The sequence below is a fragment of the Schistocerca gregaria genome, chromosome 5, assembly GCF_023897955.1.
Source record: "Schistocerca gregaria isolate iqSchGreg1 chromosome 5, iqSchGreg1.2, whole genome shotgun sequence".
In the NCBI taxonomy this organism is placed as follows: Eukaryota; Metazoa; Arthropoda; class Insecta; order Orthoptera; family Acrididae; genus Schistocerca; species Schistocerca gregaria.
Genome location: NC_064924.1, coordinates 284,107,781 through 284,124,167, shown reverse-complemented (window position 1 = coordinate 284,124,167; position 16,387 = coordinate 284,107,781). Strand labels below are relative to the sequence as shown.

At 41.8% G+C, this 16,387-nt stretch overlaps 1 protein-coding gene across 1 annotated transcript in view; it reads right to left on the bottom strand.

Annotated features, from left to right (window-relative positions):
• Positions 1-594: 594 nt before the first annotated feature.
• The window catches only part of LOC126272422 (uncharacterized), a 37,811-nt gene continuing 22,018 nt past the window's right edge, over positions 595-16,387 (bottom strand). The window contains exons 4-9 of the mRNA XM_049975266.1: positions 10,886-11,013; positions 8,923-9,012; positions 6,399-6,488; positions 5,798-5,941; positions 3,192-3,338; positions 595-1,186 (exon numbers count right to left, since the gene is read on the bottom strand). Of these exons, the coding sequence (XP_049831223.1) occupies positions 887-1,186; positions 3,192-3,338; positions 5,798-5,941; positions 6,399-6,488; positions 8,923-9,012; positions 10,886-11,013 (899 nt within the window). The 3' untranslated portion in view covers positions 595-886. The remainder of the gene's footprint in view (positions 1,187-3,191; positions 3,339-5,797; positions 5,942-6,398; positions 6,489-8,922; positions 9,013-10,885; positions 11,014-16,387) is intronic.

The following is a 16,387-nucleotide window of genomic DNA, read 5'->3' as shown; positions in this document are numbered from 1 at the left end:
GGCAGAAATATGCATTGAGCTCTACAGTTTTCATGCACGACACATACGGTAATAATGTTCTAGACATTCGCTTTTAAGAAATAAAAGTTATTACAGAAACATTTATATCCCAGCAATTCAAGGGTAAGAATGGGCGAATCATTGAAGCTCTTTAGATGTCAAATTGATAATGAACAGAAATATACGCTTGTCATGCAAAACTATGTATTCATATTATCTTGCTGTCAGCAGAGTATGGTGTAGTTATACACGTACTTGAAAGAATGAATTTATTAGCTCTTAGTTTACGTAATCGACTCTGATTAGGCCGTTTTTACATTTCACGATAATTCATATTTCTTGATAACTTAGTGATTCATGTAACTGAAAATATACGTTCTATAGCGAAGTAGAAAAACCGGACATACGTTACCTTCACGATGCATGTTACGCTTTCTCACCGCTTGGAGCTGTAGAGTCGTTTTATCAATGTTCACACAAGGGTATGTAGCCACCATGTATTGGAGTGGAGTCTGGTATTACTGTAACAACGTCGATTCAAAGGAAGTATGAACAGAATTGGGAGGAGACTAATGAGTGATTTAAGTCGTCATATTTGCTGCTGACAATTTAATGGATCGCAGATTGAACAGGAAACGTTACAGTCATCACATGCATGCTTAAGACTATATAGCATTTTAAAACTTGTTTTTTGGCTTACCCACATACGAAAACGAGCATTCGTATCAAACTACAATTTCCATGAATATAAATCATTCAGTCTATATTAGCACATTAAAATTCATTCTCTTAAAATTTGTTGCATACCATTCTCTTATCTAAGGCAACATTTCTTATTTACATTCTCAAAAACAGCGGCTGATGTATGTACAGGGAGATTTTAACTTTACTTTGCTCCGAACAGATTGAGGAACACCGTCTTCTTAGGGGCTTTGGAGCTTGCTTTCTGCTCTGTCCTGCTAGTGGAAGGTTCGGACCGAGAGGCACCTTCAGCAGCCAGCAGGTTCTCCGAGGATGCAGGTAAGAACGGTGGTATTGGAGGGGGTGGAGGTACTACGTCCATGGCTGCCCTCTCCGCTTCCTCAGCAGACAGAATGCACTCGGGAGGGGCCGATGGCTGTGGCTGCAGTACAGCCCTCGCTGCCCGCTGTGCATCCGCTGCAGTTATCGTCGGCTGCTGTTCTGCCTGAAAGTTTTACATCGCACATGCTTTTACTTCTGAGATTAATAGTCCAAGCAGATTTTCTGGTTTCAGAAACAACCATAATCTGGATATGACGCTATTTAAGAGCGTTACTCCGGTTCTCAAGTGAATTTTATGAAGTGAAATTTGTCGTTCATATTAGCGTGACACTTGTTACTTTTGGAAGTATTTCCCATTTTCGCTCGGCTCAGTAGAAAGGTCAGTCGAGGAATGGACACATCTTAAAACGGCCATCATGGAAGTTGGTAAGAAAAACATAGGTACATAAAATGTAACGGCCAAGAAAGCGTGGGTAACTGAAGAAATGCTTGTGTTGACCGACGATATTAGTGCAACAATGTTAAGGGAAATATAGGAATACAGAAATACAAGGGAGTAAGAAGTGAAATAGATAGGAAGTGCAGGGGAACTAGGACGAAATGGCTAGTGGAGAATGAATAAATCTGAAAAGGAATGATTTGCGGACTGGTTCGGCATAGGAAAAAGTTAAAACAATCTTCGGTTAAGAGAGCAAGAGCGTAAACTTTCAAAGTGCAACGTGAATTTCACTTTTCAGTGCAGAGGAGAGCAAACATACTGAAAGAACGTTGAAAGCCTCTGAGGGGGTGTGGACGTGGCTGATGCGTTGTTAGATATCTGACCTGGTAAGGAAGAGAGACGTGATTCAGTATTATAAGAATTTAAGAAGGTTTGGAGGACTTAAGATCAAGTAAAGCGGAATACCTAAAGTAACTGAGGCAAGTGGCGACGAAACTTTTCACGATGGTGTGCAAAACGTTTGAGTCTGGCGATGCGTCCTCTGATTCCCGAAAAAAAAAAATAAATAAATAAAAATCCGTTATCTGCAAGGGCTGAAAATCGCTAAAATCATCCCACAATTATCGTGACAGCTCATACATTCAGGTTTCTGACAACAGAATACAGAAGAGTGGGAAATAACTGGGAATCTGTTAGGTCAATCTGACTTTAGGGGCAATTCTCACTTTTCGGCTGAATGTAAGCGAGACTACAGAAAAAATGTGTCAACCTGGAAAAAGCAGTGTAAACTTGTGCAGGGTCTTAGAAATTCTGACGACAGCAATGGTATGCTATAGGGAGAGGGGATAAAATGCAACACGTGCAAGAGCCAAGAGGGAGTAGTAAGACGAAAACCAAGGACGAAGTGCTCGGATTAAGAAGGGTGTAGGACATGGATGTAATCCTTCGCTTCTATTGTTTAATGTGTACCTGGAGAAAGCTATGACGGGAATTAGAAGGTAGGTATTAAAATTCAAGGTTAAAGGATATCCGTAATAAGATACGTTGATACACTACTGTCTTGAAAGTGAAGAATTAGATAGTACAGAATATGACAGTAAATCGAAGAAAGACTGAAGTAATGAGAAGTAGCAGAAATGAGAACAGCGATGATCTTATGATTCATGGCCAAAGTAGATGAAGATAAGTAACTCCACTTCCCAGGCAGCAAAATAAGCGATGACGGACGAAGCAAGAAAGGTCTGAAGCAGACTAGCATTGGCAGAAAGGCAATTTCTAGCTAAGAAATGTTTTAGTATCGAACATAAGCTTTAACTGGAGGAACGAATTTCTGATGTACGTGTGGCGGAGAGCATTGAATGGTAGTGAAACGTGGACTGTGGGAAAACCGGAACTGACAAGGAATGGGGAGGGTGTGCGCAGAATCAAAAGAATAAATGGAAAAAGTAACAGAAGGGACAGGACGATAACACGTCAAGTCGTCAGGAAAGAACTTCCATGGCAGAGGGAGCTGTAGGGGGCAAAAACTGTAGAGGAAGAGACTAATACATTCAGCAAATAATTGAGAACGTGAGCCCCTGTTGAGTTCAAGGTCAGTTTGCTATGCAAAGAGAGTCCAACCGATCAACATGTTCAGCGAGATATTTCATTATGTGACGATATCTGTTTAACATATTCAATAACACCTCTGGAAGATCATATTTTGAACAATGTTTGAAGAGATATTTACCTTCTCTTCTTGGATTTTCTCGCCTTCCACTTCTTCCTGTTTCTCTTCTTGCTGCTCCTCTGCCTCAATTTTTTCTTTGCTTTGCTTGTCGCCGGCAGGACTGAAGTACATGCTTCTGTCCCCAGCAGTTTCTGGCGGAGGTGTAACCTGTACAGATAGTGGTAATACTGTATCACTCAGTTTGACAGTGATTCAGTTACGTGAGAGCTGAAAATTGCTGCTATGTGCAATTCTATGAATACTGCAGGTGCTACTCTGAAACAGTACTATTTTTAACATATCTTGTTTGGATTACTGTTTATACTGGTATCTAGCTTTTGTATTTTATTCTGATCGTTTGTGATCAACACATCGTGTTCATCTTTACGGCATTTCTTGAGACCATCTGCAACAAATTACACTGAATGCCTTAAATTTGCTTCGATGAGAGAATCACAGCTTCTTCGCTTCAGTAGGTTAACCGCCCGAATGCAAGCAGTATCTGAATACATCTGCAACCCTCAGCCGCGGAAATTAGGTGTTGAAAGACTGCAATACTACGTACTAGACTGAACAATTAGATTTATTGTTCTCACTAAGACAAGCTTAATGCTACCAACTTGCACCTACTGCATGGGTTCTATTCTGATATGTTAGATCTCAAAGCATTTGCAGTGTAAATTCCAACTCACACCCGTGATCTATGCTACATGGACGAAGTCTGCTGTCGTGTATCCGGGATATTGAACAGAATTTCTGGGATTGAACTCCACATAGGCACGTATGTTGTGCCCGGCAGTCCAAAGAATCAACTGGCAGCTGAATACAAGTTTCACGGCCTCTACGTTCTCCAGAAATAACCCAATTAATTGTATTTTGAGTTTTTTGAATGCTATTTCCCATACTCCATTGCAGAATCTGCGTCAACTGAAAGCTTTCATCCGAACACCTGCTTCACACGATGAAGACACTAAGCCAGACATGGGACAAGGTAAAATCTGGCTTCTATGTACCAGTGCTACAGATGGTGCGCACGTTTAACGTCAATTTTTTAAAAAAATTTACGTCTGCTGTAAATCTTCCTTTTATATGTTCCCCTATTTCTGAAAGAGACGGAAGTTGTGCAAATGATTCTGGAAGACCCTGGTTTTAGTGCAGCGACCCCTTACACTGAAAGGTGTGCTGTAGGAATGACTGCCGATCTGTCCAGCCTTTAACGCAGAGTGTGCTAATAAAATATGCATCGTGATAGATTCAGGTTGTACGCAAGTTTACGAATCTTTTGGTATGTGTACATTGGGTCGCTCCGAATAAATGCCCGAAGTCTGAATGCTTTCTTTTCACCCCTTGTGTTCAATCGATACATAGAGGAAGCAGTGAGGGAAATAAAGAGAAGACCAAGAGTGGAATTAAAATTCAGGGTGAACGGAGATCAATGACGATTGACTGCGTCAGCCTAAGTGAAAGTGAAGAACAATAGGGTCTATTGAATGGAATGATCAGCCTAGTGGGTACAAAATATAGATTGATGGCCAATCCAAGACAGATTGAAGTAGTTAAAGTATCAGAAATGAGAATGGCGAGAAATTTATCAGAATTGGCAATGACGAATTAGACGAAGTCAATGAATTATTCTTCCTAGGCACCAAAATGACCCATGATTGACTGAGGAAGGAAGACAAACGCAGACTAGCACTGGCAGAAAGGTCATTCCTGGCCAAGAGATGCCTACTAGTATTAAAATATGAATTTTTCTTCGAGGAAGGAATTAATGCGTTTTGGACACAGCGTTATATTTTAGTGAGTGACTGAGAAAACCTGGACAGAAGGGAATCTAAGCATTTGAGATAATCTGCTCCAGATCGATGTTTAAAATCGTGTGGAATGATAAGGTCAGGAATGAAGCTATCAGCAGAACTGGAGCAAATAGGAAACAGTGACAAGAAGGAACGTTATGATAGGACATTAAGACATCAGGGAATAACTTCCGCGGTTCTAGGGGGAGCTGTAGAGGATAAACTGAAGGACCAAATAATGGCGGACGTTGGTTGCAATTTATACTCAGTGTCTCACAGGAGACGAATTCGTGACGGGCCGCATCATAGGCTGTACTTTGACGACAAATTTAATTCTCCCAGCGTTTGGAGACCGCCATTGGCTTGCCTATTCAGACGAATTGTCTTGTGGGGACCGATGAATTCTGCGAATCTTGGTTTAGTTATTTATAATTCCCGACATAACTAGCCGCAAATTCCGGCCAAGCTGTTACTTTGAATGTCTTTACAGTTTCTTCGCGACGTATGGACTAGTCTGTCCCGCCGTTCCGGAGAATTGCTGGCACTCCAGAAGCCCCAACCTCTGAACGTGAGACCAGGCCTCATTGGCCACAACGAATCCATTGGTCCTGTTTAGGTTGGTCACGGGGAGTTTCTGTCTAACTCTTATTGAGGCCCTCATCCTCATTCGTTTGCAATTCTTGTTTGAGTGTTCACTAATGTAACAGCGTTTAGGTACAAGTAGAACAATGGCAACTTCTTGTTTCCTTGCGCGTTTTATCATACTAGTGATTTACTGCCAGTGACTATTTCCCTTTAGAAACAGCCATGCTGTAAACAATCCGTACTAACCTCCCTGGAGCTGGGTGCTGCGGGTTTGTCATCTTCAGTCAGGGTCGACGACGAATCTGACGAAGAGTCAGACGAGGAATCAGACGAGGGATTCGTCATGGGTTCCAGAAGCGGCATCGAGGCTAATTCAGTACCTGATGGTTGCTAGAACATACATGCAATGGAATTAATGTTTGCAACATTTAATTCGTAGCTTCCCCTTAAGTAATTTATGCAACGGTTGCCTTAAACTATAGGTATTTTAGCCGTAATTTTTGTAACTACTCGACAGTAGTTAAACAGCCATTTAAATTTGTGGAATCCGAGTCCAGTTAACATCAGCCTCTTAAGATTAATATCCACATAGCCCGAAAACAATACGAAGGCAGGTAAGATCATGGAACAGATCAAGCAGCCAAGTTGCTAACAGCGAATATGCAAAAGGGGAGAAAATTTAGGAGCTGTCAGATTACTTTCCCTGAATCTAAACCCATACTCAAGACATCTAAGGCATTTAAAAACCTTTTTGGAACACTAGATGTATCTAAATCCACTCCCATGATATTGGCAGTACCGTTCTTTTGCGAACGAGGGTGTTTTGTAGTGAAGTTACGTTACCTACCTTAACCTTCGCCGGGATGATTCCAAGTTGTTGCGCTGCCTTGTATGGGATGTTGAACGGCCACTTGTTCAGGAAGCTATGCGTGGTGTCCTGTAACAGGTTTACGTTTGTACCGCACGAAAATGTGGCATCTTTTCTTAATCTACATACCATAAATTGAATTGCTGACTGGTGAACATAATCAGAAGGAAGCACAAAAGCTACCGAGAAGCTGTTTCTCTTACCCCATCTGGGCAATGACATGTCATCCAGACGCATACTGACCACACCTGTGAGGCAGGTGACGAGCTCAGTACATGGAGGTCATCATGCTTCAGGATTGCGTATTTCAGTGAAATACGTAACGTGTCCACGATTCCAAATAGAATCCCTACTTACATTCTGAACAAAAACCGTTGGTAATGCCTTGGAAGAGTTTTAGTATAAAGTAACCTCGTCAGAGCGGAAGGACTTAGGGTGCTCACTTGGTGTGGTAACTGCCCCTAAAATGAGAAGAATCCACAATGATTTAACACTTAAGTAGGCAGCAGACAATGGATAATGGTAGTGTGCAACTACTTTTCCTCTAGTTACACGTTTTGTGCAATGCATTGCTTCTCGATAGCACGTTATAATTGTTTAACTATGAACCACGACTATGAACGCTCATTTCGTTCCATGCATGAAAATTTGAAATGACGTGATGCATCACAATCCTATATTCCTAGATAAACATGCAGTTAGAAACAAAAACAGTTTATGGACTGAATCTTCTGATGTTCACAATACACATTAATTAGCAATTAAACAATGACTGCAATTAGTATTGCGAGAGATTGGGAGACATTGGCCATAGGGGCAAGACGCGCAGCTGGTGTTTCGTTAACTGCCGTCAGAATACGCCACCGAGCAAGGAGGTGCGTAGCTACAATAACGTTTTCCCACCAACACAATGCAGTCGAGTTGTTTCGTTACGCAAGTTATCCTGTTGTGTACTATAAGACAACGCCTTTACTAAAGATGGATGTTCAACGATTAAAGTCCGTAGTGTATGGATGGTTTTGACACTATACAACGGTAAATGTTTAGAATGTTTCTGTTGACTATAATAATTCTAATGTGGCGAGGGGGCACAATGGACCACTGAAATAGAAGCACTTTGTTAAACATTGCTACCATGCCCGTCATCTTTATGAAAGTATTCTTAGTAAAAAGGCACACTTAATTCATATCCAATGCTATTTTTACGGAAACCAATAGTGTGATTTATTTCAAACTGGTAACGTGCATGCAATTTTTATTTGTATTAATTGTGAAGCATGATCCTAGTGCTGTTGGCTGTGGATTGATTGCTGAAGGTAGTCTTATTGTTCAAGAACACGACGGTAGGCTTTTGCTGCTGAACAGACGGCTAGTAACTATCACTTCATCTCAGCAGCTGTGCTGACCAACGTTTGAAGTCAGACCATCTGCGAAATGGCAACGAAGGAAACAAAAACTAAAGATAAAAACCTTCAGCAATACTGACATCAGTGAAAAGCGTTAGAACGCTACGAAAGGCCTCCAACAGAAAAGGAAACACTTTAAAGGGAAATACGTGCTACGCAAAAACCTTTTACAGAAGCGTCCACGCTAAAGCAAAATCACATGATGAAACTCTAAACGCAATAAGAAAGTACGCATTCCTGAAAGGGTTCTTCAAGGTAAGGATGAGGCAGCACTGTCATAGGTGTGAAACCATCTTGACAGCAATTAAGGCGATGGAAAGGCTATGGGCGAATTTCAAGCCGTGGGAACATACGTCATCTGTTGAACAATGTGAACCACCATTTAAAATAATGAAAGAGATCCTATTTGGAATTCAGACTAAGACTGATAAATTTTGGATATACTTCGCCAAACTTATGTCAATGGTAACAATGACTACTTTGTCGGAACTCTAGAAATTTGTATTAAACGAAGTACAAAATGAACTATTTTCAGTTAAATAACCAACGTTTTAACTGAATTAAAATCACATGGGAAACTTACTCCGTACGTGGGTTCGGTTGGTCGAGCTGGTATTACTGTACTAAATGTTTCTGAATAGACTTAAGTCGTTAGTCTCTAGCCATGTGTCATTTTTCCATATAGTAATAGTAGGAAACTTTAAAATACAAGCAGGAAATGTCAAGGAAAAAATAACTGGGCCCTCCAGCCCCGGTCATCTCTATATTCAGAATCTTTACAGCGCAGGGAACCTTCCCTGTATTCGTGCGTATCTCTTTAGCGTTGCATTCATGATGTGAGTAATGTCACCTTTGGAAACAACTTCGGCCATATCTTTCACTAGGATAAACTCTTCGTTTTGACAGTTCGATGTCTATTTCTTCCACTTTGTGGAATGGCGCACACAGCTGACGTTAACATTGCGAGAGCAGCATTTCTCAGCTCGTTCTTTAAGTTTTATTCGTGTAACACTGTTCTGCTCAAACTTCCTGTTTTTCGGAACAATCTCACTGATTCACTAAGTTTTTCTGTGGACAGTGCTAGCGTAGTGACTTACACTTTCGTCGATACATTCGGTGCGTATGTTCCACGCCGTAGCAGCCTGAAGTTCTTCCAGTTCGATGCGCTGCCTTTCGAGCCAGCTCACCTGTGGAAAGAAAGAAAATGACAATTCTTGGCTCATGGGTAATTTGCTGCTGCATGAAAATTATTCTACTTATCAGCACATGCTTTTTTTACCCTCTGCTGCTCCTTCCAGTCTCAGAGCTGTGAAGTTAATCCTCTTTCAATTTAAGAGAGCTTCCAAAATTAAGTCGTTTTGATGGTGTTGGGACAGCAACCAGCGGCAAATTTACTTTTAGTTACTTTATTGAAAGGGTACCGTTACCGGTTTCGAATCGTTATGATTTATCTTCGAACGGTTCACATGCTTTCCTTATAACATGGGGTGCGTGTTTTACAGATTGTCCGAAAATGTATAAGCACACCACACAGATGGTTGCGTTACAGATTTTTCATTGGATGTGACTTACGTGAAATGTCCCAACACCAACATTTATCTTCGAATAACGGTCTCCAACCATGTTATATGACAGAATTGCTTTAAGTCGTATTGCCCAGATCGGAGTTTATAGCTATTCTGCTTACTGGTTTGAGCCAAGTTATCCTTCAGATCAATGGATCGTAAAATAAGGACTTCTCATTAAAATATGTAGAATAATTTTAGCAACCTTGTCATTCATGAAACCGTTTATTATCCATCACCTAATCTGCAATGTGTTTTAATTACTTAGGACAGGCAGAAGAACGACCTCTATATGAATGTAAAGTTTACTGCATATTCTAGTAAGGAACGTTTAGAATTCACATATACAATTATCTGAAGATGGTAATTTAAGTACCAAAAGCGTAAACAGGATACATATCAACTGTGATGTGGGCAATAAAACTATTTTGGCAGCTTTTTATATTACTGCAGATACCGCCCTCGTGACGATGTCAGGTAATTACTACAATCTTACTTCATTTTACTACGTATCTCGTCTGTAAGACTGGTATGATTCAATTTAGCTTGAGCAAAGCTGCAAAATTTCGAATTATGTGGGTGGCATTTGAGAAACTGAGTTCGTCTCACGTACGTAGAAGTGACGTGGAAGTTTCATATAATCAATGCTCTATAACTGCAATATCTTCTAATAAAACTAACCTATGAAACTTTAAATACTTGTAATATCTCGGGTGAAGTCCAGATACAGTGTATCTCAAACTGACTACTCGCGAAGAAAACCAGTTTCTCTGGAGATCATCCAGGTGGCGTACTTTTAGTAATGTTTCGTAACTGATCCACCAAAATCCCTATGCAATTTACGTTATTAACTTTGAGCAAATTCCCCCCCCCCCCTTCAAGTCGTTAATAGACCTTGACTTCCTATGGTTAATTGTTAGTCAAACCTTGTAGGTATCACTAACCTGTACTTCCTGATAAGGGTCTCCAAGGGCCCCCACCGCTTTTTATTACTTCGCACCATCCTGTGTCAGTGAGAAGAACTATGATGAGCTGGCTACTAACGTGTTCTGGTGTCTAACTGCATGAGCTGTTTAAGACATTGTAAGCGATCAAGTCAGAAGAAACTTCCCGAAAATAAGGTTAGCAACAGTATTGCTAAACAACGCATAATGTAAGAGCAACAAGTCGGAGGCAGAAGGTATTAGTCAATGAAACTCTTCATGGTCTGAGCACGAATGCAATGAATAGAAAGCCAGTCGTCCTATGCCACTTAACCATGTCTTATGCATGCATGCATTTCATCTCCTTTTAAAGATTTAACTTAGTTTAGGCAAATTTTCTGTTACCACGAATCCAGCACCACCTTTAGTAACTCGTTCCGTCCACAATTACTATTGTACAAATACTTTATTCCAGCGCGTTAAGGCCGAAAATAACTAGCAACGAGATCCATGAAGAAATCTTCACTTTTGATAGGTCTGTAGCTATTGTTACTGTGTGCCTAGAGCCTTACCAGCTCCCTGTTGTCCGGTAGTTGGACGTCGAGGTACCTCTCAGCTAGAGCAGCTCCCATCCTGATGACCATGAGCGCCATAACTACAGGCATCATGGCGTACCACGCGAAAGGCAGCGGCAGACGATCTGAAAGAGTTGCAGTGACAGACATTATTATTACGGATTACGCACACGGTAAGCAGCTCATTTTAGCATGTAGGTAGAAGTAAAATTTAAGTGAACTACACTAACAAAAAAATCGCAACACCAAGAAGAACATAAATGAAACGAAAGTTCGTAGACAATTTTCTATATCCGAAATTGGTCTATTCAAATTCCACATCAGTCTCTTAAGACTGTCGCTACTAGTGGCAGTACGAGGATGCGAATCTGCTTTGCTTTAAGTACACGCTGTAACGGTCGTGAGCGTTAATTACCTTTGAGATTGGACATGGTGAGCTAATGATAGTTATGAATTTTTTTTGGAGGGCTTAGGGCGTCAAACCTCTAAGGTCATAAGCGCCCAGTATAGAACTATAGAATGCTGGGACCGCGAGAGTAAAAACCGGTGCAAGTTCCAATACAGAAAGGAAGAAAAAATCTGAAACGTCAAGACACTACGGAAGAGTAAAAGACTTCGACATGACTCGAGTCACCAGGTGGAAATCGAATCTTGTCATGACTGCCTTTTAGGAAATTTAAAAGGAGAGCCCCAGCTCGAAGTCATCCGCTAAAATGTCCGGCAAAGCGAGCAGCAAACCAACCCTCAGACGTAAGCGGTTAAAATAGGAGCAGAGGGCCATGGAATGTGACTGTTAAAGGCTGGCTACAGAAAGGACAGCTGGGTGCAGGGTCGCCACTCAAGTGGCGATGACTAAAGAGGCAGTGCCATATTCGCAACCGAGCTAACATTACTTCCTCGCGGCGAGACGGGCGGGAGAAGTCGACCAGGCTGTTTGGAGAGGTTTGACTTCCGAGTTTGTTCCCATGAAGGGAGCACCAATGGCCATGCCAAAGTGACGTGATATGCTGATAGAGCGTAGTACGAATATCTTGCGAGGGAACAGAGTAAGAGGCGGGCCGACCGAGATGGACTGCGGCCTTAGCTGCAGCATCAGCAGCGTCATTCCCAGGCACACCAACATGCCAGGAACCCACATGAACATCACTTGGGCTCCCCATCCGGGAACAAATGGAGGCAGTCCTGGATCCGCCGAACGATGGAGTGGACTGGATCTGGATCAGAGACTGAAGGGCACTGAGGGAGTCAGCAGATCACACAGCGAGTGAGCTGGCGCCTCCAGACGCAGTGAACAGCCTGATAGTCAAGGATGAATTTAAGGCGACAAAGACAACAGTAATACCTCACTGATGCTAACCGAGAAGCTAATGTTCCTTCGGCGACACTGAAAGACTTGGCAGGAATGTAGCCACTGGACACTACTACTGGCAGCTATGGTCACGAGATTGTACGGTGGCAAGAACAAGCTTCAGACAGTAATGTGGCACTGAGCGGGAATGCCATCCTACTCTATCTGCAGCAGCATTTGCGCCACAGTAACAACGAACCCTTACAAATCTTACTTCAGTGAGTGAGAGAGAGAGAGAGAGAGAGAGAGAGAGAGAGAGAGAGAGAGAGAGAGAGAGAGATGCCCTGTAGCGCGTGTTCAACCGATCCCAAACCAACCTCCATTTGCGATTTGGTTTCGAGCGAGAGCTCATTAGAGGGCAGGATGAAGGTCTTTTTCCGGAGAAAACTGGTCTACCTCCGTGCCAACGACTGCCGTGTGTTGGTTAGGAAGAAGCCACTTGAGGCCTGCAACCAATCTGTCTGCAGACTACTCACACTTTACCTAAACCTGGGGTTAAAGTCGTCTGGTGTGTGATTTCGTGTACCAACAGGAGCAGTTATTGCACGCAACCTTGGGGGAGTTTCAACACGATAACGCTCGCTCACGTATCACTATTTTAACCAAACGTGCTGCACAGCGTGGCCTGATCGACCACAAGAACTGTCCAATCGAGCACATATGCGGTATCATCGGACGATAACTCTATAGTCATCCACGAGCAGCATTAACCACTAAAGGACGAAGTGCAGTAAGTATGAAACTCCATCCCACAAACATATCCGGCACCTGTACAACACATTGCAAGCACGTCTGCTTTTGTTTCATGTAACATTATCGTGTTTACACCAGTTATTAATGTACCAGTATATCACATTTGAATTTATCTTAGGCTTACGTTAATCTGTGTTCTTGCAATGTGTCATGTTACCTAGATATTCTTGAAGTTTCATTACACTTCATTTTTTGGTGTTGCGGTTTTTTCGGTTAACGTATTTTCTATCATGGTACGTTAGTTTTCTCTGAATAGGAGACTAAACATCAAGCCGATGTATTCTGGAAGAGAAATCGCCCTTAGCATTATCGTGAAGTGAGGCAGGTAGAGGGGTAGCTAATTTCTCTGGGTATGAGGTTTGTTTTTCCCCGTGACTGTCATCCTCTATTTTGCGAACCTTCTGTTCACGTATATTTAGTATTTAAAGAAGCCGTATTGCATCCGCTAAGGGCTTATACCTATATTCTGAACTTGTTTCATTTTTTGGGTCAGGTCGTCGCTGTCGTTTGCGATGAACTTTGGCATTCTGCACCGTCTGCAGCCAGCTCGCTAGTGAAGCCTTGGCCTGCCCCTAAGATTTTTAATGTGCCATTAAATTTATTACTTCATGTACCGTTAGTTTTATATTCTGCTGTTAAAGTCACCACCTCAATATCTTTATTTACCGAGCTAAGTCTCTGTAGCACAAGATTTCTCTTGTCCGAAATTTATCTTCCACGTCTCTTCCAATCACAGCTACACTTCATGCAAAAACATTCAGAAGTGGTTACAATCATTTCATTTTGTTGTTTATTTCCTCTATCTGAGAACTCCGTTTTTCGCCAAAGCTAGTCGACATTTTATGTCGTCTACTTCTATCATCCGTCATTTTGCTGCCACAATAGTAAAATTACTTTCAGCGCCATTTCCTTATCAGTTTCATCATCGCCAGATTTAAGTTAAAACTGTTTTGGTTTTGGTCTTTTCAAGACGGTATTCCGTTTAGCTGTTCTTCCAAAGCCTTTGTGACAGTATGTACCAAACATTTTAACAACTTATTGGCTGCATGAAGTATACTGAATACGATATCTTAGTTCCACATGCATTTGAGTTCCAATTATTGTTACATTCTTTGTGTGCATAGTGCCTGAACTGTTTTGTGAGACATCTGAGGTTCGCCAGTATCGAGGGCAAGCTGTCTGCTACACTTGCAGGACGGACATTATTAATTCTATAAGCTACTCACATCGGTTAAGTTTGCAACACCACGAAACTACGGTGTCAATTGAGAGGCAATCAAGGCTGCTCAGAACAAGTAAAGTCAGTTTAATTTCCAATGAACGAACCCTAAAAATTGATGGTTAATGTTCCAGATCATTGTGCCCGTTTACATCGGGACGCCAACAAAGCGAGTGCACAATTGAGGCCTATAGAGCCCTATGTCATTTAGAGACCACGGTTGCCTCATGAAGTGATTGTAGGACAAAACTATTACAATTATTAATCTGATTTATAGATTCAAAATTATGATCCACCTATCAAGAGAAACTAGTGACAATTGTTACGTCATGGACAAATTACTGTGCACGGAACTGCGGAAGGGAATTACCAGACCTTGAGAATCTTGTGTATATTGACTTCATTAATAAATGCTGAATGAACCTGAATGCTCTTTGGAAGATTGCTACTCAATCTTAATACAAGAAAAACTTTAGTTCACTCCCTGACCTGAATACTGAAACTGAGTTGCTCAGAAGAAATGCAGCGCAGATGCTAACCACGACACACTGTAAAGAACATCCTGAACTAGGCTAAGCCGGACATCTTGCAGTAACTCTGCGACGAACGATGACCACCATCTCGTCCTCTAATCCCATTGTCTTATACGCTCCTTACCGCAGCTTTAGGGTCCCGCTGGGGAGAGGCATATGCATTTTACCACCTTTACAGCCGATAATTTCTCACGTTCTAAACTATAGGAAAAGCCCAGAATTTTCTCCAAAAGCTGTTATTGTAATTCCGTAAACTGTCTAGAAGTTGGCATGGGATGTTATTTCACCCGAATTGGCTGAAAATTCGTCTGGGCTCCAAATGTAGCTCGTTCCACGCTGTTTGGTTAGTGATATGGCGGTGATGTTTTGTGTATGCTTCTAGGGAAGATCGCAAGCGTTTCTGGCATGTTCACTGTTGCATGTGCGTATGGACCACTTGAAGCCTATAATCACACTGCAATTATCTGTTATTGTGTCTGTGTTTAGGAGAATGATACGTAGGATCTTCGCCATATTCTTAGATTACTCAGTACTGAGTCTCATTTGAGACTTTCGCAGCTCAGATGGTGTCCAAGCGTATACCAGTTTAGGTATTTGAACACTAACACACAGGTCCATCCATCCTATCCGTTCAGCCGTTTCTAAATTTTCAGTATTTCTGTTTACTACAGGTACACAATATTGGGGTGATAAGTAATTTGTGAGCAGTCTCCGTGAAGTGGTTCCTTTTCATAGTATTTCTGGATCTTTCACTTTCGTCACTGATCTATTTCACATCCTCATCAACTTTTTCACCAGTGTGTACTGGCTGGCTGCTTCAATTTGAGACACTCATCGGATACTCCTATTTTGCGTTGTGCCAGTTTAACATTTCTGAACATTTAAAGCCAGCTGAAAATCTAAGCCCGCCTTAAAACCTATTAAAGTTTGTAAATAAATGCAGTTTTTTCAGGCAGTATTACGTTATAGTTCACTGGACCTGTAGAAATCTAAGGTCACTATATCGACGTCTGCATGTTTTCAAGCTGTGACATACAAAATATGGTATTATGCCGCGTCATGTTAATCTCCGAAGTTAAATGTGTGTTTTGATTACTGGGATTTTCCGAAGTTTTTGGTCTGTGGCTTAACACGCTTAACTAGTGAGACCATCGAAACTGGAGGAAACAATGATTTTAAGAGGAGTCTGAACAGAGTGCTGAAGTCTGGGATGGGATGTCGTCTCTACTCTCCCCTCCCCTCCTCCCCCCCCCCCCCCCCTCTGCTCGCTCGCTCTCTCTCTCTCTCTCTCTCTCTCTCTCTCTCTCTCTCTCTCTCTCTCTCTCTCTCTGTGTCTGTCTGTCTGTCTGTCTGTCTGTCTGTCTCACATACGATACATGAATTAGTCTGCCATGGGAATAGAACTGAAATGAGTTCTAAGTTGTTTAGGAAGGTATTTCGAAAAGATTATCGGCTTATGTAGGAAATTATTTCGCCGATTTCTGGTAGAGTCTGGGCTCACCGGGTATAGGAAAAGAGCCGATTCATTGAAATGTGAGATTAGTTTCGCCTAGTTGTGATTAATGATGCGTTGTGGTGTTTAACAGCCGCGCGATGATAGGCGAACCGTATTTCAGTATTTTTGTGAGATTTTCCGTTGGATTGTG